Source organism: Nicotiana sylvestris, chromosome 7, assembly GCF_000393655.2.
Source record: "Nicotiana sylvestris chromosome 7, ASM39365v2, whole genome shotgun sequence".
NCBI classification, from domain to species: domain Eukaryota; kingdom Viridiplantae; phylum Streptophyta; class Magnoliopsida; order Solanales; family Solanaceae; genus Nicotiana; species Nicotiana sylvestris.
In genome coordinates this window covers 34,002,813-34,028,076 of record NC_091063.1, presented here as the reverse complement: position 1 = coordinate 34,028,076, position 25,264 = coordinate 34,002,813, and the positions used below count along the sequence as shown (strand labels likewise).

At 39.6% G+C, this 25,264-nt stretch overlaps 1 protein-coding gene and 1 long non-coding RNA gene across 2 annotated transcripts; both read right to left on the bottom strand.

Annotated features, from left to right (window-relative positions):
* Positions 1-3,719: 3,719 nt before the first annotated feature.
* Positions 3,720-8,407, bottom strand: LOC104228070 (uncharacterized). The gene is made up of 5 exons (XR_011400932.1): positions 8,197-8,407; positions 6,565-6,659; positions 6,077-6,234; positions 5,067-5,365; positions 3,720-3,989 (listed from the first exon to the last, which is right to left on the bottom strand). It is a non-coding gene; the product is annotated as an uncharacterized lncRNA (long non-coding RNA).
* A 5,828-nt stretch (positions 8,408-14,235) lies between these two features.
* On the bottom strand, positions 14,236-14,574 carry LOC138872972 (uncharacterized). Its single transcript, XM_070151395.1, has one exon. The coding sequence runs from the start codon at positions 14,572-14,574 to the stop codon at positions 14,236-14,238; it is 339 nt and encodes a 112-aa protein (XP_070007496.1).
* Positions 14,575-25,264: the final 10,690 nt, after the last annotated feature.

Here is a 25,264-nt window from a genome sequence, read left to right as displayed (position 1 = left end):
TTGAAAGCTCTCCTCACACTCCTCTGTCCACCTGAACAGAGCACCCTTCTGGGTTAGCCTGGTCATAGGCGCTGCAATAGATGAAAATCCTTCAACAAATCGACGGTGATAACCCGCCAAACCAAGAAAGCTCCGGATCTCTATAGCTGAAGACGGTCTGGACCAACTCCGCACTACTTTCACCTTCTTCGGATCCACCTTGATCCCTTCACTCGACACTACATGACTCAAAAATGCCACGGAATCTAACCAGAACTCACATTTTGAGAACTTTGCATATAATATCTTATCTCTCAATGTCTGAAGCACAATCCTCAGGTGCTGCTCAATAAATACAATGATGAATGAGTCAAGATAGGGCCGAAATACACTGTGCATCAAATGCATAAATGCTGCTGGGGTGTTGGTCAACACAAATGACATCACAAGAAATTCGTAATGATTATACCGAGTCCTGAAAGTAGTCTTCGGGATATCTAGCTCCCGAATCTTCAACCGATGATAACCTGAATGCAAGTCAATCTTGGATAATACTCTGGCACCCTATAACTGATCGAATAGGTTATCAATACGAGGCAAAGGATATATGTTCTTGACAGTGACTTTGTTCAACTGGACATAATCAATGCACATACGCATAGAACCATCCTTTTTCTTCACAAACAAGATAGGAGTACCCCAATGTGACACACCGGGCCTAATGAAGTTATCAAGCATTCCTGTTACTGTTCCTTCAACTCGTTCAACTCAGGAGGAGCCATATAATATGAAGGAATAGAGATAGGCTAAGTGCCCGGCAACAAATCAATGCCAAAATCAATATCTCTGTCAAGCAGCATGCCCGAAAGATCATCTAGAAATATATCAGGAAAATCCCTCACTACTGGGACTGACTCAACTATGGGGGTATCAAATACATACATCTCTTACATAAACTAGATATGTGTCACACCCCTTATCAACCATTCATTGAGCTTTAAGAAAAGAATTAACTATGCTAAGAGTGTAATCTAAGGTACCCCTCCACTCTAATCGCGGTAAACCTGGCATAGCCAGCGTCACGGTCTTGGCGTGAAAATCAAGAATAACATAATGGAGTGACAACCAATCCATGCCCAAGATAATATCAAAATCTACCATACTGAGCCATAATAAATCGGCTCTGGTCTTAAAACCACTAATAACAACCAAACATGACCGATATTTACGGTCAACAACAATAGAATCTCCCACGGGTGTAGACACATGAACATGAGAACTCATAGAATCACGGCCAACGCCCAAGTACGGGTCAAAATATGATGACACATAGGAATAAGTGGAGCCTAGATCGAATAGAACCGATGCATCTCTATGACAGACCGGAACAAAACCTGTAATGACATAGCCGGAAGCAACTGCCTTTTTACGAGAAGGAAGGGCATAGTATTTGGCTTGGCCTCTCCCTCTAGGGTGACCTCTACCTCCCTGACATCCACCTCGAGCTGGCTGAGTAGGTGGAGTAGTAGCTGGTGCTGGAGTCATGGTCTGAGGACCTAGTGAGGCATGCGGTGCCTGAGAAGTCTATGGAGATGCACCCCTCCTAAGTCTAGGGCAAATCCTCACCACATGGCGAGTGTCGCCACACTCAAAACAACTGCGATGTTGACGTGGTTGTGGGAACTGTGCGGTATGGGTACTTTGAGACCCATGAGCACATGAAACACTGTACGAAGCCTGAAACGCAAACTGAACTGGGTGACCCACAAAACCTCTACCATGTCGTGCCTTGCCTCCAAAATAAGGACCATTGGATCTCTCCAGTATACAAGGTCTCCTCGCCTCCATGCACTCTCTCTCCTGACCTCGTCTGCCCTCTGTATCCTGGACCTACCTTTCCTATACCAGGCGAGCGATCCCTACCACCTAGTGAAATGGGACCACGGGCTGTCTCCCCATGCACCCGGAACCTGACCAACGTGAACTTGCTGATCTGGAATGTGAGCGGCGGGAGTATGGGCCCCTCCCCCAGTCTGTGAAGTAGCTAAGGTCTCCTGAATCAACCCTGCCTGAATCAATGTACCAAACATACTCAGGAACTATGCTAAGGTCTCCTTAAGTTCGGAGGTATCAGTAGGCGCCCCCGGTACCTGCCCCAACAGGAGCTACTAGCGACTCCTCAATTGTTGTTCTGGTAGGTGCTCTATCTGCTGTGCGCACTCCTCATCGGCCTTTGCCTCTATCTCTCTCTCTCTCTCTAGCGACACCTGCTGTGGGAGCAGCGTCATCGATAACTACAGTTCGTGTCCTCACCAACTGCGGAGAATGGAATGATAAAAGTTGAAACTCTAAGATCAATAAGCTCTCACGATAGGAATGAAAGAAGCGTAACTTTCGTAACAGTTTCATAGCCTCCCGAAGATAAGAATAGATGTCTTTGTACCGATCCGCGAGATTCTAATAAACCGACTAATGACTCACGACTCCTATGCACCTAGAGCTCTGATACAACCTTGTCACGGCTCAAATTCTCCCTCCGTGAATTGTCGTGACGTCACCTAGTCTCTACGACTAGGTAAGCCCAACATTTTGCGGAAAAGAAATGAAGAACATGAAAATTTACAACTAACACTAACAGAACACATAACTGAATACCATGCTACTTGGCATATACAATAACCAACTACTCGGTAATACACAATATGCCCAAAACCCAAAACATCATGAGTCACAAACTATAAAAAGAAAATAGTATCTCTATAATCTAGAGTCTAACAAAAGGGAAATACAGGAAGCGTTTGCCATGGGGAAGAGTAGAAAGGGACTCCGAGATCTACGAACGCGGCAGATATATCTTGAAGTCTCCAGAGTTGTCTTGACTCACTGATAATGTGGCTGATACGCAGTACCTGGATGCAGGGAAGGGCATGAATATACCACAACGGTACCCAATAAATGCCAAGCCTAACTTCGGTCGAGTAGTGACGAGATCAGGTCAAAGCCCTACTGGTATATATATATATATAGACAGAATAAAATATCGTAGTAAAATAAAGACCGAAATTTAACAAGAGTGAAATCATTGAAAGGTAATAGCTCAATACACAGAGATAACAACAGGGGATCTCCCGAGATACCGTCTCGTAGTCTCAAAGTAAATGTGCAGGGGGATCTACTGGAACACCATTCTGTAGGCCCAAAGTAAATATGCAGAACAGGGGTATCTACCGGAATACCCACTACTAGAAAATTTACCTATGGCTACGCATGGAAAACCGTTGCAACAGATAGGTAAATCGTTGCCATAGATGTATTACAACGGTTCAACAACCGTTCCACAAGCTTGCGTGCCTATAGAGCTTATGGAACGGTTCAGCTAACCGTTGCTATAGTATAGTCTATCACAACGGTTTTCCCTCGTCCTTCTGGAACGATTATTTTTATCTATTGCAACGGTTGATTTCCGTTACCATAATTTTAAATGCAACGGTCATTAACCGTAACTATATCTATTAAGTCGTTACAACTATTTAAGAAATGGCAACGATTTCTTTAAGATATTGCAAAGGTTGAGCTACCTATTGCAACGTTGTTTAGATTATTTTGGAACGGTTTGCATGTCCTATGGCAACGGTTCTGTAAGCTACTGTAACAGTTTAATTGAATTGAAAATATTGTCCCCTGTTGTGAATACAGATTTACATATATATACAATAAACTATAGCACACTAAAATTCATATAAATAACAAAATGAAACTATTTTTAATCCAAATTATCCAACAAGCTATAATAATATCCATAGATAAATGTTACCAAGTACATACATTTGATATTTCAAGAGTTAAAAGTTTTAAAATGTTTTGATAACAAACATTCCTAGAAACTGCCACATGCATCTACAACAATCAACAATTCAAAATTCTCTTAAGTAGGTCTAGATTTTCATCACTGCCTCTGTCTTTCATTTCTTCATCTACTCCACCTACAAAAGAGTATAAATAAACTCCACCTACAAAAGAGTATAAATAAAGTCATTATCCCCGAGAAAAGTATTAGAAAGAACAAGTGACTATAAGCAGACTAAGTGAAGAATATCTCTATAGGAGAATTTCCTTATGTTTATCCTCTGATTAAACCCGCTAGTTACATATTCCTTACTTGACGAATGTTTTGTTGTAAATGACATCCTAGTTTGGAAACATGGTGGTAAATGACTAAGAAGAGTAGAACTATTAATATTAGTGTTTATGTAGGGCTTTAAATCCCAGTTCAATCAGAATTCAAAGTTCTATGAACATTAGAAGCATGCACACAATATAATATATACTCTCTAAAAGAAAGCGAGAGAAGGAAACAAGAGGGAAGGCAATGACATAGTGTACCAAGCCAATCGAGAGATGTGCTCAGATAAAAATTATTTTTTCTCATTACTTATGATAAACGTCACATTCCCCTCTAGCTATTCCATCCATTGCAGAGAACTATGGCAACGTGAATACGGTTTGAAAAAAGTTGAGATGTGCTCATTATGTAACTTTAGTGAAGAACATGAAAATGCCACTCAATCCTAAAGTGTCTTTAATTAAGACTTGATTGTGAACTACTTGGTGTTTGCAGATTAGCCTCAGAAATAGAAGATACTATCAGATTTATGGTCTGGCTACTGAAAATGCTTACCCGAGTGAGGAGCTTGGGCTAAATCCTAAATCTCCCACAAAACAAACACCCACACACACACCAAAGAAACTAAGAATCCATGTTTGTTTTCTATTACTCCTACTTTTAAACCATATCTAGCAAACTCCAGAATCTCAAACCTTGACAATTAAATAAGGACAATTCCTCAAAACCGAAAACCAGTGAGAACCCCATCTCCAGTCAACCCCGAAACAACTTCAAACCCCAGCCAAAACTCCCTTAAAATGACTTCACAAATAACCCATTCTCCACCATAAATATCCTTTAAAACCAGTAAAACATTGCCGGAAAGAGAGAGACCGAGAGAGCGCACAATGGTAGAGAAGCAACATAAAAAAAGAGGAGAAGAAGAGAAAGAGAAGACGTGTAACATTTGGTACGGACTAACCTTGATTGTTACTGCCAGCGGATGGACGATTGATTTGTTGAATAGCATCGTGTTGTGCAGAAGAAGCTTCACCAGGTGCAAGAGCACTGAATACTAGCATGTCACGATCAAGTCTTCAAATCGGGGTTGAGACGTTGAATTCATGTAACGATGTTCATCATAATATCTTGTTCCATAGCTTCCTTTTGTCCATTCAACTTTTCCAGCAATCTTTGTTGCATCCTCTCTTCCATTTCCTCCATTTGTTGTTGCATTCTCTCATCAATAGCATTTACAGAGGATCCAAAATTTCCTTTATTCTTTTTTAAAAAAGTCTTGTTAACTCAAACTACTATTACACCATAGAAATAGATTGTGCAGACACTTATTTTTTATTCTAGAAATATGATCTTGCTGCCCATTGAATGCCAAAACAACCAAAAAGTCCTGGCAACTTGGCAATGAAGCAGAATGAACTATAGTTGATTTTAGCCAAAAGGATATGGAGCAGAATATGGCGAAAGATGAAGAAAGAGCCATAGCAGGAATCAACTAGGTTCAAGAAAGGAAAAACATCACAATGTTGAACTTCTTTAACCACACAAGGTGCAGCTGTTAAGGAGAGAGTTCCTGTTTAATGTTTCCACAATTCCTTGGCTATACCCTGGCCTTGTGTTTTAGGTAACAATGACGTTAAGGACAACTTTTCTAGTACGCCAAGACATTCAAACAACACAAAGTGTAAGAGGCAAATCATATCTAATATCTAATGCATTTCTCGACAGATATATACTTTATAAAGGAGAACTATGCCAACATTACATAGCTTCTCTATGATGGAGATTTGATCTTCATAGAACATGCTCTAATTTTTTGACCTACTGATACTAAGACAAATTATAGGTAGAAGTAAAAGTGAATAAGGCATGTAATCCCCTTTCTCATGCATTCCAACATCTAATAATTTCTAGTTTATTTACAGGAGCTTTGTTTATTCCAACCAAAAGTTGGCAAAAGTTGGATGTAATTACCATGGCGGGATCGGAGTTCCAATATTCAAGAAGAGCTTTAAAGTGAGATGTCGGAACATCTAGCGGCCTATTCTCCATTTGAAGCTTGTCATTCTCATAACTTTAAATCCCTTTGATTTAAAGTGAGCACCCTTCTTGATTCATGACTGTTAAAATCTCTGTCAGATTCAAAAGAGCAAACGCGAAATAGGTTAGCAAAAGCATTAATAGAAAGCATTTTTAAGTAATTTCTGAATCAAATATCGAATAGGTTAACTATATAATAATATTTCAAATCAAAATGCCAAATGGGATTTTCCAAGATGGCAGAAGTGATATGCCAAAAAGAGATGAATGAATCAGCCAAAAAGAAGAGTGGCAGTCATCAGACAATGGCTGAATTGCAGCAGGTATCAACAAATATCAGCAAGGATTCTTGCACAACCAAAAACAATATTAATGAACACAAGAATATGACCAAAATTTGAGACTAACAAGTCATTGCTCACCCCTAGTCCCAGTAATTCAAGAAGCAAATTGGCCCGAAGTAGTTTCCAGATAATTTAGCACTCCAATAGTAAAGCCCAGCTAAAGTCACAACTGCCTGGATTAATCACAATACAAAGTGTTAGGAAAAAATTGATGACATATAATTGCTTTTCAGGGAACTTCTATTAGAATAAGATATTACATCTCAAAAGATGTTTAAAATGTCTAGCAGAACAAATAATCAACTAATGTAACCAATAAGAGACGTCGCACACAACTATTTCATCCTAGCACACCTCCCTACAACTAGCTACATTGTGCAGTTTAGTCGCAAGAATATGATAGTATGAGAAAACTGATGGCATTATACATGTATAAAGCATGTAATTAACACACATATAGAACAAACCCATATGTATTTATTACATCTAAAAAATACTAGAGATACAAATATCAAGATTGCAACTGAAACTTTTCAACTTTTTTATACACATATGTAAAGTAGGACTTACGCAAATAGAGAGATACCCATGAAGAAAGAAACAAAGCAGTGTCGGCCTACTGTTAAAATATTTCTGTTGTTCTCTGTAATTTTCTAGTTTGAACTTTTTCTCTTTTCTTAAGAGAGTAGCTTGATGAGTCCACTTCCTATTTTTCTACATGTTTCTCTGTCTGCTTTGTGTAATCTATGGGCATATCCCTTTCAGTTATGCTTCCCTTATATTAGGTATAATTGTTACTACTAAAGAAATGGGAGAAAGAATCAGTTTCTCTGTCTTGTCTTGTTCACCATTTTAAGAAAAAAGTTGTTAACTTGTTACTGCTCACTATTTCTCTTGTTGCCATCATGTGGATTGACTGGCAATTTGACCAGCAACTCAACTCATATAGTTTTGTTTGGATTTTAGGATCATATATCAGGAGAGCTCAGCGAAACCAAATCGGAGGAGAAAGATGATCAATTTAATAAGGGACCATAGCTTAATGATCAGGTGTTAATAAGGAAAGCTAAGAGATCAGCTTAAGGATCTTAATGAGTTATTAGCTAATCACAGAGAGATGTAAGGCTAATCAAGAGAATAAACAATCCAAATTCTCCCCGAGATGAAACTATCTGTCTCTATTGACGAAATGCAATACCTCACGGGGAGAATGACTATTCTCAGTCCCTTCAGAAAGAAGTGCCATTTTTCAGAGGCCTTTAAGAATGTGAATGACTTCCAATTAACAAATGGATGACACTGCTTGGATAAACTCACTGTAACCAACCCCATCTCTTCGACATCTTGATTTCAACGAACACAAGTTCTAATCATTTTCAGTTGCACGCGGCTTATATCATCTATTTAAACAACAAGCTCTTTTCATTCACTATCAAAATAATGTGAAGGAAGCTTACAGAAACATCGAAATTTAAACAAAAACACAAAAACCAACCCACGAGCAACCAACCCAGAAATTTAAACAAAATACACAAAAAACAACCCAGAAATTTAAACAAAAACAAATTTAAAAAGCTGCTAAAAATTAAGCCTTCAACACCCACACGAGTTAAGATATCAAACTAGATTTGCGATGGCCATTATGCATACTTAATTGCAACAAAGAACAAGAAATTAGAAATCAAAACTCGAAAGAAGAGAGCTGTTTACCGATTTTCAATTTGGAGAAACTCGAAAGGATTAATTAGCACGCCGCTCTGTTGTTGAGCCTGGAGTCCAAAATTAAGCCTTCCAATTAACGATTTTCAGATTTGAAGAAACTGTTGATGGATGAGCTTGGATCGAGTCCAAAATTGCCTGGAGGAGATCGAGTCTGAAATCGCCTTTGTATCTCGTTATCTCCGATATGAAAACTAAAATTAGGGGTTTAATATTTTATTAGACATAAAAGCTAAAAAATAAAAATTGAAAATCAGATTGTGGCCCCTTTAATTTTAGCGGGTATAGAAAATTTGGGTGAAAAATAAGGAGGGAATTAATGACTGTAACAATAGATATAACCGTTGCCATAGATAGATTTATTGCTACAGTTATACAAAACGTTGCCATAGATACCTCTATTGGAACGGTTTTAAAACTATTGCAACGGTTCGGTTGCTAAGTTTCCCGATAGTTCCAATAATTTTTGTAACGGTTAAAACCGTAACAATACACCATTTATAGCAACGGCTACGGATCCGTAGCAATTAAAAGCATTGCCATAGCTACAATTTCTGGTAGTGACCGTTCTGTAGTTCCAAGGTAAATATGCAGAACATGGGGATCTATCGAAATACCGTTCCGTAGTCCCAAAGTAAATATGCAGCTCAAACAACGGAAATAACAGTTACAGTAGAGAACCTACAGTTTAGACTAACCACAAGTCAAGGAGAAACATAAATTTCACTAAACATGCTACACAGAGTTCAGATAAGCAATTAAGGCAAGTAGACATGCTATTCTAAGCTAACATGATACTACACAGGTTATTATTCAGTGAAAATCGAGTTTTTACAATAATTAGTTCGTGTACGTACTCGTCACCTCACATACACAGCGCTCACATATATAAAACAACACCAATCCAAAGGGGAGTTCCTCACACAAGGTTAGGCAAACCACTTACCTCGAACCAAGCTCAATCACTCGATAACAATACCTTTTTTTACGAATATCCGACTCTGAATGGCCCAAATCTAGCCAAAAAACAATTACATATCATAAGTATAACTATAATAGACTAATCTAATTAATAAAATCAAAACATAAATAAGAAATTCGAAAATCGCCCTAAAAAGCCTCCCCGGGCCCACATCTCGGAAGCAGGTAAAAGTCACAAAATATGAACACCCATTCACTCACAAGTCCAACCATACCATAATTAGCCAATTTCGATCACAACTCGACCTTCAAATCCCCAATTTATGGTGTATGAAGTTTCTACAAATTTTTTCGAAATTCTCATCTCAAAGTACTAATTAAATGATTAAATCAGTGATATATTCATGTATATTAACCCAATCCGAGTTAGAATCACTTACTCCGATGAATTTCTTGAAAATCCCACGAAAAATCGTCTCAAACCGAGCTTCTATTGTCCAGAAATAAAATAATACCCTAAACCTTGGTTATATACTATCCAATCTGACCTCTCAATGTGCGTTTTGCACAACTCCAAGTGTGGTCGCACATCCTGGCTTCTGCGGTCGCACAAATATTGTGCGGCTGCACTTCACAGTCTCTCCTCTACCAAGCTTCTGTAAATTGGTTATAGCTTTCTCTACAGATGTCTAAATGATGATTTCTTTATCTTTATGGAAACTAGATACGAAGGGCTATAATTTTCATTTTTGAATCATCTCCAAATTCCTTGTAGATTAAAATATATAAGCTTCCGAAGTCAGACCAGAGAACCTGTAGAACCACCACAAGTGCGGCCACAGACAGAATTGTGCGGTCCGCAATTTTTTGCTCTATGGTCCGCATATTTTTGTCTGCTGCAACACTTCTTCATCTGCTACAACACTCAAAAATGTGCCGCAACACATGGAATTGTGCGGTCCACACTTCCCACGTTCCAGAACAACATCAGAGTGACAAAATGCCCGGACTCGCTCAAAACTCACCCTGAAACACATCCGAGGCCCCCAAAACCTCAACCAAACATACCCACAAGACCTAAAACACCATATAAACTTAGTCGAGCCCTCAAATCACATCAAACAACGTTAAAATTACGAATCACCCTTCGATTCAAACATAAAGATCTTGAAACTTCAATTTTTCTACAACCGATGCTGAAACCTATCAAACCATGTCCGAATGACCTCAAAATTTGCACATAAGTCATATTCAACCTTACGCACCTACTCTAACTTCCGGAATTAGAATCCGGCACCAATATTAAAAAGTCCACTACCGGTCAAAATCTTCTAAACTTTGACTTTCGCTATTTCAAGCCTAAATAAGCTACAGACCTCCAAAATACAATCCGGATACGCCCCTAAGCCGAAAATCACCCAACGGAGCTAATGGAATCGATGGTACTCTATTCCAGAGTCGTCTTCATACAGTTACGACTGTGGTCCAAATTCAAAGACTTAAGCCTCCGTTTATGGACTTAGCGACCCAAAACGCTCCAAAAAACCAAAATGAAACCTCCCGGCAAGTCATATAAGCAGAAAAAGATATGGTGGAAGCAGTTAATAAGATATTGTGGCTAGAACTCTCGAAACAACCGGACGAATCGTTACAACTAAGAAAAGGGTCACAAGATATATAGCTCTAACATGACGATGAGCTTATGGCGGTAAATGACACTGTGAGCTTATCATATAATAATGATCTTAGATGTTGACCCATATTATTAACTTATGCCCCTGCTTTCTCCAGTGTCATTACTTGTGAATTTAGATTCTAACATGAGTCTCTTTGACATCAATCACTTTATTTAATTTTGGTTTATACTGATGAAACAGATGCATAAAGAGCCCTGCTTATCTATCAATGGTGACAAGCAATAGTATAATCGGGAAGTAGCCATATTCATATTGATTGTCTACCTACAAATACATTTTGGAATTCACAATTTTGGTGGCTTTTGATTCATTAACGTTAATTAGTTACAGTATTGCAACATACTATATATTTACCTCAGAGGCGGATCCACGATTTTAATTTTATGAGTTCCTACAAAAATCTCAAGTTAATATACAATAATAATTGGATTAACGGACTGGGTTTCAAGCTAAATATTCGTATACATTTAGGGTATATGTCACGACCCGGATTCCCCACCGTCGGGATCGTGATGGCGCCTACTCGTGAAAGCCAGGCAAGCCAACCGATACGTTATAACACATTGTATTATCAACCTAAACAGTAGTAATAAATTGCAAATAAAGCTAAGCAAGTATAAAATACGGAATTTCCATAACAACTTAGGTTCTAAAACAAAGCTACCCAACGATCTGGTGTCACAATGTCACGAATATCTAAATATTTCTACAAACATTGGTTGAAAAGAAATATAACTATTCTCGACATGAAAAGAGACAGTATATCTAAAATATAAGGAAGGGGACTCTGCAGTCTGCGAACGCTGGTAGATCTACCTCGGGTCACCTATGGATTGAAGGCAGCAACCCACGATCTACTCACGAGGTCGAGCACCGAAATCTGCACAGAAAGTGTAGAGTGTAGTATCAGTACAACCGACCCCATATACTGGTACGTGTCGAGCCGAACCTCGGCGAAGTAGTGATGAGGCTAGGACACAACAACCATATAAACCTGTGTAGTTAAATCATATACGAACAGAACAATAATAACAGGAAATAACAAATAAAGATGGAAGGGGACATGCTACGGGGAATATCAAATTCTAACAGTAAACCAAATAGAGAAGCATAATGAACACCATATTTGTATCAACAAGAATAATGAACAGTAACACGTGCACGACATCATCCTTTGTTCTTTTACTCTCGTTCTCACCATATGAAACAATATAAACGGTATGGCATCACCCTTCGTGAATTAAACTCTGACAATATCGGCACGACATCACCCTTCGTGCATTAGCTCTCAAATCATGGTATGACATCGCCCTTCGTGCATTAACACTCACAATATTGGCACGACATCACCCTTCGTGCATCAACACTCACTCAGAATATCATGCACGACATCACCCTTCGTGATTTACACTCTTCCACACCCAAACAATAGAAACAATACATCCTGGCAAGGGAATCAACAAGAGAAACAATAACATCCCGGCAAGGGAATCAGCTGTAACTAATCTCGTTTCAACAGTTAACTTCACAAAATAAATCTCAACTTGAGCCAATACTCAACAATGGTCAATTACCAAGAAATTATTGTAAATCTTGTTCAAAAGTGATAATCATTAACTTAAGCATGGACATACATAACAAGAGTCACAACAATCATGGTATAAGACTCACGGGCATGCTTGACACCAACGCATAGATACTTGTCACCACACCTATACGTCGTACTCAACACTAACACGTAGTAAGTAAGACCACAACTCATATTCCCTCAAGCTAAGTTTAGACCAAACACTTACCTCAATTCCATAGATAAAATCAAGCGTCAATTACAGCTTTACCTCTCGGATCCACTTCCAATCCGCTTGTATCTAGTCATAATTTGCTTAATAACATAAATAAATGCTAAATAAACCAATTCTAATGCATGAATATAGATTTTCCAATGTTTTCCCCAAAAAGTCAAAAATCGACCTCGGGCCTGCTTGGTCAAAACTCGAAGTTCTAACCAAAACCCGATTACTCATTTACCCACGAACTCAAATATGCAATGGTTTTGAAATCCGACCTCAAATTGAGGTCCAAATTCCCAAAATTTGAGAATCCTAATTCCTACCCAAAACACCCAAATTTCCCATGAAAAACCCTGGATTTTGAAGTGAAATCATGTAAAAAGATGAATTAGATTGAAGAAGATGAGTTAGAAATCACTTACCTATGATTTGGAGAAGTTTGAGTCTTTTAAAAATCGCCTAGGGATGTTTAGGGTTTGAGAGAATTGAAAAATGGTGAAAATCCTGTCTAAAATTTCACTTAACAGGCCGCAGTTATCGTAATTGCGATTAGGGGTTCGCAATTGCGAACCCTATAATTTTCCGCTGCCTTCGCATTTGCGACAACTCTGACCTTCGCATTTACGGCCAGAGTGTCGCATTTGCGAGGATGGCCTGCCCAGGCCTGGTTCGCATTTGCGACATTATTGTCACATTTCCCAACCTGCTCACTTCACAATTGCGAAGCCTGATCTCGCAATTGCGAGATCAGGGGCTTGTGCAAAACACCAGATGCATCAGCTGAGTTTTCCTAAGTCCTAATCACCCTGTGGCCTATCGAGGGCTCCAAACCAAACATGCACACAAGTCAAAAAATATCATACGAACTTGTTCGTGTGATCAAATCATCAAAATAACATCAACAACTATGAATTTAGCACAAAAATCCATGAAACTCTTAAGAACATTGAAATTTCCATATTCTCAACTATGGGTCCGATTTATACCAAATCAACTCCGATTCTTACCAAATTTTACAGATTCGACTTAGTTATTATATTAAATATGTACCGGGCTCCCGAACCAAAATACAGGCCCGATACCATCAAGATCACACACCATTTCATTTCCAATTATATTTTTCAGCAAATAACTTTCTTTAAAAAATCTTTTCTCGGGCTACGGAACTCGAAATTTGATTCCGGGCATATGCCCAAATCCCATATTTTACTACGGACCCTACGGGACTGTTTAATCACGGTGTCCAGGTCCGTTTACCAAAAATGTTGACCGAAGTCAACTTTAATTAATTTTAAAGTTCAAAATCAATTTTTTTTAAATTTCACATAAAAGCTTTTCGGAAACGCTCCCGGACCGTGCACACAAATCGAGGTGAAATAAAAGGAGGTTTTAAGGCCTCACAACACAGATTTGACTTGTAAAAGTAGAGATGACTTTTTGGTTCATCACATTCTCCACCTCTAAAACAATCGTTCGTCCTCGAACGAACATAGAAAAGTACCTGAGTCGGTGAAAAGATGGGGATATCGGCTCCACATATCGAACTCGGACTCCCAGGTCGCTACCTCAATAGGCTGACCTCTCCACTACACATGAACTAAAGAGAAATTCTTTGATCTCAACTAACGAACCTGCCAGTCTAGAATAGCTATCGGCTCCTCCTTATAGGTCAAGTCCTTGTCCAACTGGACAGTGCTGAAGTCTAACATGTGGGATGGATCATCGTGATACTTCAGAAGCATGGATACATAAAACACTGGATGCACTGCTGATAAACTCGATGTCAACGCAAGTTTGTAATCCACCTCTACCACTCGATCAAGAATCTCAAAAAGCCCGATGAACTTAGGGCTTAGCTTGCCCTTCTTTCCAAATCTCATCACTCCCTTATTAGGCGAGACCCAAAGCAACACTCGCTCTCCGACCATGAATGCCATATCACAAAACCTTACAGTCGTCATAACTCTTTTTCTTGGACTGAGGTGTACGAAGCCTATCCTGAATGATCTTAACCTTGTTCAAGGCATCCTGTACCAAATCCGTACCCAACAACCGAGCCTCCCCCGACTCAAACCACCCAACTGGTGATCGACATTGTCTACCATATAATGCATCATAGGGAGCCATCTGGATGCTCGACTGATAGTTGTTGTTGTAAGAAAACTCCGCTAATGACAAGAACTAATACTATGAACTTCCAAAGTTAATAACACATGCTCAGAGCATATCCTCCAAAATCTGAATAGTACGCTCGGACTGTCCGTCCGTCTGAGGATGAAATGCTTTGCTCAACTCGACCTGTGTACCCAACTCATGCTGAACTAACCTCTAGAAATGTGAAGTAAATTGCGTACCTCGATCAGAAATAGTAGACACAGACACACCATGAAGACGAACAATCTCCCAAATATAGATCTCAACTAACCTCTATGAAGGATAGGAGACTTCCACAGGAATGAAATGCATTGACTTGGTCAGCCGATCAACAATAACCCATACCCAATAACGAAGTCTATAGTGATACGCTCCCACTTCCACTCAGAAATCTCAATTTTTTGAAGCAAACCACCATGTCTCTTATGCTCGTACTTTACCTACTGATAATTCAAACACCGAGATACATATGCAACAATATCCTTCTTCATCCTCCTCCACCAATAATGTTGCTGCAAGTCCTGATACATCTTAGCGGTGCCTTGATGAATAGAATACCGGAAATATGGGCCTCCTCTAGAATCAACTCTCGAAGTCCATCCACCTTAGGCGCACAAACTCGACCCTGCATCCTCAAAACTCCATCATCTCCAACTGTAACCTGCTTGGAACTACTGTGCCGCACTGTATCTCTAAGGACACACAAATGAGGATCATCATACTGCCTATCTCAGATAGGCTCCAATAAAGAAGAACGAGCGACGGTGCAAGCTAAAACACGACTGGGCTCAGAAACATCCAACCTTACAAACTGATTGGCTAAAACCTGAACATCCAAAGTAAGCAGTCTCTCACTGACCGGAATATACGCAAGGATGCCCATACTAGCTGACTTCCTACTCAAAGCATCGGCCACTACATTGGCCTTCCCCGGATGATACAAGATGGTGATATCATAGTCTTTCAATAGCTCCAACCACCTTCTCTGTCTCAAATTTAGCTCCTTCTGCTTGAACAAATACTATAGACTCTTGTGATCCGTGAACACTTCACATGACACACCATATAAATAATGCCTCCAAATCTTTAGCGCGTGAACAATAGATGCTAGCTCCAAATCATGAACTAGATAATTCTTCTCGTGAATCTTCAACTGTCGCGAAGCATATGCAATAACCTTGTCATTCTGCATCAACACCGCACCAAGTCCAATATGAGATGCGTCACAATATACTGTATATGACCCTCAACCTGTGGGCAAAACCAACACCAGCGTCGTAGTCAAAGTTGTCTTGAGCTTCGGAAAGCTCATCTCACACTTGTCCGACCACTTGACTGGGCACCCTTCTGGGTCAACCTGGTCATCGAGGCTGCTATAGATGAAAACCCCTCCATAAACCGACGGTAATAACCCGTCAAACTCAAGAAACTCCGAATCTCTATAGCTGATGTGGCTCTAGGGCAGTCCTTGACTACTTCTATCTTCTTCGAATACACCTGAATACCCTCTACTAATACAACGTGACCCAAGAAGGAAACTGAACTCAACCAAAACTCACATTTTGAAAACATAGCATACAACTGACTTTCTCTCAAAGTCTGAAGGACAACTCGAAGATACTACTCATGCTCCTCTCGGCTACAAGAGTAGATCAAAATATCATCAATGAAGATAAAGGAATCCAGATAAAGCTTGAACACTCGGTTCATCAAATCCATAAAAGCTGTGGGGGCACTCGTCAACCCAAATGACATCACTAAGAACTTATAATGCCCATACGAGAGCGAAACTCCATCTTAGGGACATCAGATTCCCTAATCCTAAATTGATGGTAGTCTGATCTCAAATCAATCTTCGAAAACACTTTGGCACCCTGAAGCTGGTCAAACAAATCATCAATCCTCAGCAATGGATACTTGTTCTTGATTGTGACCTTGTTCAACTGCCGATAACCTATACACATCCTCATTGACCCATTCTTCTTCTTAACAAACAACACCCGCACACCCCAGGGTGAGACACTAGGCCTGATAAAAACCTTATCAAGCAAGTCTTGCAGCTGCTCCTTCAATTCTTTCAACTCTGGCGGGGCCATACGATATGGCAAAATAGAAATGGGCTAAGTGTCCGGAGATAAATCAATGCAAAAGTCAATATCCTTGTCAGGTGGCATACCCGGCAGGTTTGCAGGAAATACTTCTGGAAACTCCAGAACAACTGGCACAAAATCCATAAAAGGAACCTCAGCACTAGAATCAGAACATATGCCAAATAAGACAAACACCCCTTCTCAAACATACGCCAAGCCTTCATATAAGAAACAACCCTACTGACAGAATGACTAGGAGTCCCTCTCCACTCCAATTGAGGCAAAATCTTCAAGGCTAAGGTCACGGTCTTGGCGTGACAGTCCAATATATCATGATAAGGTGACAACCAATCCATCCCCAATATGACATCAAAATCGACCATATGCAGAAGTAAGAGATCTACACAGGTCTCAAGACCCCCAATAATAACCACACACAAGCAATAGACACGATCTACAACAATAAAATCACCCACTGGTGTGGACACATATATAGGAGCACTCAAAGAATTATGAGGCACAACCAAATACGAAGAAAATTAAGATGACACATAGGAGTATGTAGACCCTAGATCAAATAGAACTGAAGCATCTCTACTACAAACTGAAACTGTACCTGTGATAACGGTATCAGATGCCTCAGCCTCAGGCCTGGCTAGGAATGCATAACATCGGGGTTGTGCCCCACCACTCTAATCTACATCCCTAGGACTGCCTCCTACTGGCTGGCCTCTATCTTTAATGGCCTGACCTCCACATCTAATGGCCTAACCTCCACCTCTAGCACCTTGACCTCCACCTCTAGCTACCTGAACCTTACCTCTAGCTAGACGAGTGGGCGGTGTAACATCCAGTGCCTAAACCATGGTACGAGAACCGTGATGTTGAGAACTGCTCGATGCTCGAGGGCACAATCTAGCAATATGCCTCGGATCACCACAAGTGTAACAAGTCCCTGTCTACTAGGACTGATGACCCTTAAACTAACCTGACAGCCTGAGTAACCACCCTGAAAATTATGGAACAGAGGTACACTGATAGGAGCTAACGGTGCACTATAGGGTAGTTGATCAGAATACTGCATATGAGAACCACGACTACTTGGAGCACCGTGAGAAGTCAAGTGTTGAATGAAACGACCTGGGAGGATGGCCTCTACCAAAAGAATCCATGCCTCTAGATGAGGCACCACTGAACCTGCCAGAATGACGAGGCCTCTTGTTAGACCCCTGACCGCTCCTTTGAGCTAGAACCATCTAAACCCTCCTGGCCACATTGGCCGCATCCTGGAAAGAAATCTCGCTCCTTGTCTCCTTATCCATCTGCAATCGAATAGGCTGAGCGAGTCCCTCAATGAACCTCCTTTATCTATCTCTCTCTCGGTGGGAAGTATAAGAAGAGCATGGTGGGCTAAGTCAATGAATCTGGTCTTGTACTGAGTGACGGTCATAGAACCCTGTTGGAGACGCTCAAACTGCCTCCGATAGTCTTCCCTCTGGGTGATAGGAAGAAACTTCTCCAGAAATGGCTAAGAGAATTGATCCCAAGTCAAAGCCGGTGACCCAACTGGTCTAGCCAAACAATAATCCCTCCACCAAGTCTTGGCAGAACCTGATAGATGAAAAGCAGAAAAGTCGACCCCATTGGTTTCCACTATCCCCATGTTTCGTAGAACCTCATGACAGCTGTCCAAATAGTCATGGGGATCCTTTGAAGATGTACCACCATAGGTGGTAGTAAAAATCTTGGTGAACCTATCCAGCCTCCATAAGGCATCAGCAGACACAACTGACCCATCACCGGTCTGTGCCACAACACCCGGCTGAACTACCCCAACTGGCTGAGCTGCTGGGGGTCTAAAACTGGGGAGCCATTTGCTCCGGAGTACAAGTAACAGGAGTCTAGGATCCTCCTCCAGCTTGGGAGACAGTTGGTGCTACATGGAATATGCCTACCTGAGTGACACTCTCCATAAGGCCCACTAGACGGACCAGAGCATCTTGGAGTATCGGGGTGGCAATGAACCCCTTTGGATCTGAGCTGGCCGTGCTGGAACTGTCTGGGCCCGAACCTCTTCCTCAAAATCTACCTGAGGCTCCACTGCTAGTGCTGCTACTTGAGCTCTGGGTTGAGCCCTGCCTCTGCCTCGACCTCTATTACAGCCTCGGTCTTTGCCCCTTGTAAGAGCTGCCACTGGGGGCTCGGGCTGCTGGTCAGTTGATGAAGCAGTACATATTCTTACCATCTGCGAAAGGACAGAGTGGAAGTTCAATTAGCATTGAGAAATCAAGTCGTACGACCAGAAAGAATAAATGTGAAGTTTTTTCTAGACTTTGTAGCCTCTGTGGGATTAGCACAGACATCTCCGTACCGATCCCTCAGACTTTACCTAGCTTGTTCATGAATTGTGAGACCTAGGCAACCTAGTGCTCTGATACCAATTTGTCACGACCCGGATTCCCCACCTTCGGGATCGTGATGGCACCTACTCGTGAAAGCTAGGCAAGCCAGTTGATACGTTCGAACACATTAATTATCAACCCAAACAGAAGTAATAACTTGAAAATAAAGCTAAGCTGGTATAAAATGCGAAAGTTCCATAACAACTTAAGTTCTAAAACAAGGTTACCCAACGATCTGGTGTCATAATGTCACGAACATCTAAAGATTTCAACAAATATTGGTTTAAAAGAAATACAACTGTTCTCGAAATGAAAAGAGACAGTATATCTAAAACATAAGGAAGGGGACTCCGGAGTCTGCGAACACTGGTATATCTACCTCGGGTCTCCTATGGACTGAAGGCAGCAACCCACGATCTACTCACGAGGTTCAGTACCAAAATCTACACAAAAAGTGCAGAGTGCAGTATCAGAACAACCGACCCCATGTACTGGTAAGTGTCGAGACTAACCTTGGTGAAGTAGTGACGAGGCTAGGACACGAAAACCATACAAACATGTGCAGGTAAATCAAATACGAATAGGACAATTGTAATAAGAAATAACAGATAAAGTTGCGAAGGGGACATGCTGTGGGGAATACCAAATTCTAACAGTAAACCAAATAGAGAAGCATAATAACACCATATTTGTATCAACAAGAATAATGAATAGTAACACGTGCACGACATCACCCTTCGTGCTTTTACTCTCGTTCTCACCATAAGAAATAACAGAAATCGCACGGTATCACCCTTCGTGCATTACCTCTCACAATCATGGCACGACATCACTCTTCGTGCATTAAACTCTCATAATATCGGCACGATATCACCCTTCGTGCATTAGCTCTCAAATCATGGAACGACATTACCCTTCGTGCATTAACACTAACAATATCGGCACGACATCACCCTTCGTGCATAAACACTCACTCCTATTATCATGCACGACATCACCCTTCGTGCTTTACACTCTTCCTCTCCCAAACAATAGAAACAATACATCCATGCAAGGGAATCACCAAGAGAAACAATAACATCCTGGCAAGGGAATCAACTATAACCAATCTTGTTTCAACAATTCACTTCACAAAATAAATCTCTACTTGAGCCAATACTCAACAATGGCCAATTACCAAGAAATTATCATAAATCTTGTGCAACAGTGATAATCATCAACTTAAACATGGACAGTACATAACAAGAGCTACAACAATCATGGTATAAGACTCACGTGCATACTTGATACCAACGTATAGATACTCGTCACCACACCTATACGTCGTACTCAACACTAACACATAGCAAATAAGACCACAACTCCTATTTCCTCAAGCTAATGTTAGACCAAACACTTACCTCAATTCCACGAATAAAATCAAGCCTCAATTACCCCTTCACCTCTCGGTTCCACTTACAATCCGCCGCTTGTATCTAGTCATAATTTACTTAATAACATTAATAAATGCTAAATAAACCAATTCTAATGCATGATTATAGATTTCCTAATGTTTTCCCCAAAAAGTCAAAAATCGACCCCAGGCCTGCTTAGTTAAAACTCAAAGTTCGAACCAAAACTCGATTACCCATTCACCCCACGAACTCAAATATGCATTTGGTTTTGAAATCCAACCTCAAATTGAGGTCCAAATCCCCAAAATTTAAAAATTTTAATTCCTACCCAAAAACACCCAATTTCCCATGAAAAACCCTAGATTTTGAAGTGAAATCATGTAAAAAAATGAATTAGATTGAAGAAGATGAGCTAGAAATCACTTACCTATGATTTGGAGAAGTTTGGGTCTTTGAAAAATCACTAAGGGATGTTTAGGGTTTGATAGAATTGAAAAATGGTGAAAATCCCGTCTGAAATCTCACTTAACAGGCCGCAGTTGTGATGACCCAAAATGTCATCTTTAAATTAAATAATCATCTCGATGTTTTAATACCTTGAAAAAAAGCACTATCAATAATTTCTCAACTTGCGTGCGCAGTCCGTAGAATTTTCCGGAAGGTTTTTGTATGAAAAATAGATTAAATTATGAATTAGAGCTTTAAAACTCAAACTGAGTTGACTTCGGTGAACATTTTGAGCAAACGAACCCGGATTCAAGTTTTGACCATTCTGGTAGTTTCGTATCGTGATTTGGGACTTGGTCATATGCTTGAAATCGAATTCGGAGGTCCCTAGATCAAATTATCGCCATTTAATAGAATCTAGAAATCTAAGGCTAAAGATTTCTTAAGTTTGACCGGAGATTTGACTTTTGAGCAAACGACCCTAAAATGGAATTTTGATAATTAAAATAGTTTCGTATGGTAATTTTGGGCTTAGGAGCATGTTCGGATTTGGATTTGGAAGTCCGTAGGATAATTCGGCGCATTTTGGCGAAAGTTGGAAAATAGAAGATTTTTGGAAAAGTTTGATTGAGAGTTGACTTGTTGATATCGGAGTCGGGATCCAGTTCTGAAAATTCTTATAGCTTCGTTATGTCATTTATGACTTGTGTGGAAAATTTAAAGTCAATCGGACTTGATTTGATAGGTTTTTGCATCGAATATAGAAGTTAGAAGAATTGAAAACTCATAATTCGATTCATGGCGCGATTCAAAATTTTAGTGTTGTTTAGCATGGTTTAAATCCTCGACTAAGTTCTTATTGTATTCTGGGACATGATGCCATATTTGGTTAGAGTCTCGAGGGGCTCGGGTGAGTTTCGGAGTGGTTTCGGACCATTTTTAGGCCAATTTAACTTGCTGGATTTTGACAGCAAGGTTCGATAATTCTGATGCAAAGAGCATAATTTGGAAGCTTATATCTAGCAATCAATAAGGAATCTGAAAATGTACAAAACATGAAAGTTGTAGCCCTTGCATTCTAGTTTCCAGAAACTTTAACCATTAAGCATTTGGATATTTATACAGAAAGTTATGATCGATTAAATAAGGACTGATAAAACTATTTTGAAATTTCCCAGAAATTTCTGATGCGAGGAGGCTACTTTGGAAGCTTATATCTCGAAATATATAGAGAATCCGAAAATATGAAAAACATAAAGGTTGTAGCTCTTGGAATATAGTTTCCGTAAAGTTAAACCATTCATCATTCGGACTTTTGTACAGAAAGTTATGCTCGATTGAATATAGCTGGTAAAGCTGTTTCTGGTGAACTTTTAGTGACGGATGGGCAGAAACTTAAGGACCAAAAATGCTCATTTTCTTCATTTTCGTTTTGGAATTTTTGGAGCTCGGTTCTTGGGCGATTTTGAGGTGTTCTTCACGATTTCAACTCAAGTAAGTGTCCTATACTCGAAAGTGTTTATATTACATAAATCCATAGTTATTTTCATCATTTAATTCGGATTTAAATGGAAATAATCAAGATTTTTGCAAAATCTTCCAAAAATGAAAATTTTAGATTTGGAGGTCGAGTTGTTGTCGGAATTTGATAAAATTTGTATGGTTGAACTCGTGGTTGAATGGGTTGTCCGATTTTGTGAGTTTTATTGGGTTCCGAGACGTGGGCCCCACAGGCGAATTTTTAGTACAATTTCGGATTTTTTATGGAAAATGTAGAATTTCATATGGAATTAATTCCTATAATTTTTATAGACTGAATCGAATTGTTTATGATTAGATTTGAGAATTTCGGGCACGAATTCGCGAGGAAAAGGCTTGTTGGAGTTTTGAATTGGTTGCAAAGCGAGGCAAATGTTTGGTCTAACCTTAGCTTGAGGGATTAGGAGTTGTGTCCTATTTGTTATGTGTTATTTGTTGAGTACGATATGTAGGCATGGTGACGAGTATCTATACGTTGGTGTCAAACATGCTCGTGAGTCTTATACTTTGATTAATGTGACTCCGTTTCGTATTGTATATGCTCTATATGATAATTTCTATTGAGAAATATGACTTGTGGAAGTATTATTGTTAATTGAACATGGTAGAGCGTTGGCTCAAGTTGAGAATTTAATTGTTGAACATTGTTGAGCATTGGTCAAGTTGAGAATTGGATTGTTGAACATTGTTGAGCATATGCTCAAGTTGAGAATTGAATTGTTGAACATTGTAGAGCATTGGCTCAAGTTGAGAATTGAATTGTTGAACATTGTAGAGCAATAGCTCAAGTTGTGAATAGAATTGGGAAGTAAACGTGAAAGAAGAAAGGAGATAGAGAATCATGATATTGTCTCCCTTGCGGGATGTTATTGTTTTGATGTTGTTTTCCTTGTCGGGATTTGATTGTTGTACTATTGTTACCTTATCAGGATTTTATTGTGATTTCATTTATTTCCTTTCCCTTATTTCTTGTGATTGTTGTTTGGGTGAGGAAGAGTGTTAAAACACGAAGGGTGATGTCGTGTATGATTTTGTGAGGAAGAGTGTAAAGCACGAAGGGTGATGCTGTGTCGCACGATGTACAATTCCGTGCCAATTATATTGATTTTATGGTGAGGAAGAGTGTAAAGCACGAAGGGTGATGCCGTGCAGTTTCTATTGATTCTTATGGTGAGGACGAGAGTAAAAGCACAAAGGGTGATGCCGTGCACTTGTCCTTGATTTTTCCTAATTCTAATTGAGTTATGTTGTCCTGTACGTTTTTTTTTTACTGATTTTACGTTATTACTTGATTTTATTTCGATGTTATATATTCCCTTACCCTATTTGCCTTGTGTTTGTTGCTTGGGTGAGGAAGAGTGTAAAGCACTAAGGGTGATGCCTCGTATTATTTTGGTGAGAGAGTGTTAAAGCACGAAGGGTGATGCCGTGTATTGTTTTGGTGAGAGAGTGTTAAAGCACGAAGGGTGATGCCGTGCATTTTCTGTTTGCTGTGTTTACTTGTTATTAACAATTCAAGTATATTAACAGTTTAGATCCCTTTATTGTTGTGATCGTTTGTGTTAGGATCCATAGTGTTTACAATACCTCGCCTTATATTTTTAAATATGTTCAATACTTCAAATTTCATGAATTGTTACATTTTTAACTCAATTGATTTCTCAACTAAAGTTTCCTTAAACTGTTTGAGGTTGTACTTTACTTAAAAAGGAATTTCTACTATGTTTTGATTTATTAATTTCTCGTATTAAAGGTAATGATTCCTTCGATATTGTACTTTAATTGAAAATGGTATTTTCTTTATCAAATGATTTCTAAAAATAACTTCATCTTTTCTTGTTGATTTCCTAATTGGGTTGGAAGTTGTACTCTACTTTATGTTAAGTGAATGAGGCTCCTTGAACATTCTTAATTGTATTGGGTTATGGAACCTATGAGCTGAGTAACATGAGAATATCGTTGTGCAATGTGAGACAGAAATATGTGGGCACAAGGTGCCAGGGAAAATATTATGATTTTATTTAATGGCATGTGAGTTGTCCGTGCGGTTGTGACATAAATATGGGCACGAGGTACCGTGAAAATATGAAAGTGGGCTGAGACCTATATTATTTATGATTATGAAATGAGGTATCACAAGGTGACCTTTACTCGAAAGAATTATATTCGAAAGATGCTTATCTGAAAGATATTTATTTGAAGGAAATATATTCGAAATATATTTATTGAAAAGCATATTATCTTAAAGATTATTACTTGAAGGATTTATGGGCAAAAGATTTATATTAAGGATTTGATTAATTGATTGTACTTGTATTTATTATTTGTTGAGAAACATTTATGGTGTTCTGGTTGTCTGCTGTTTATATCACTGGTTGATCATTGTTGCCATCATTGTTATCTGCTTCCTATTATTTTTGTACGCTATATTGCACAGGTTTATTTGGTAGTCTGGTCCTAGCCTAGTCACTACTTCGCCGAGGTTAGGCTAGGCACTTACCAGCACATGGGGTCGGTTGTGTTGATACTACACTTTGCACTCTTTTGTGCAGATCCTCGTGATGTAGATTTCGGACCGCAGTGAGATTGATGTTTCTTGTTCACCGGGCGACCCGAGGTAGTCCT

Coding starts and splice junctions, on each gene's coding strand:
- LOC138872972 (XM_070151395.1), bottom strand. CDS start 14,574: ATGACGACTGTAAGGTTTTGTGATATGGCATTCATGGTCGGAGAGCGA.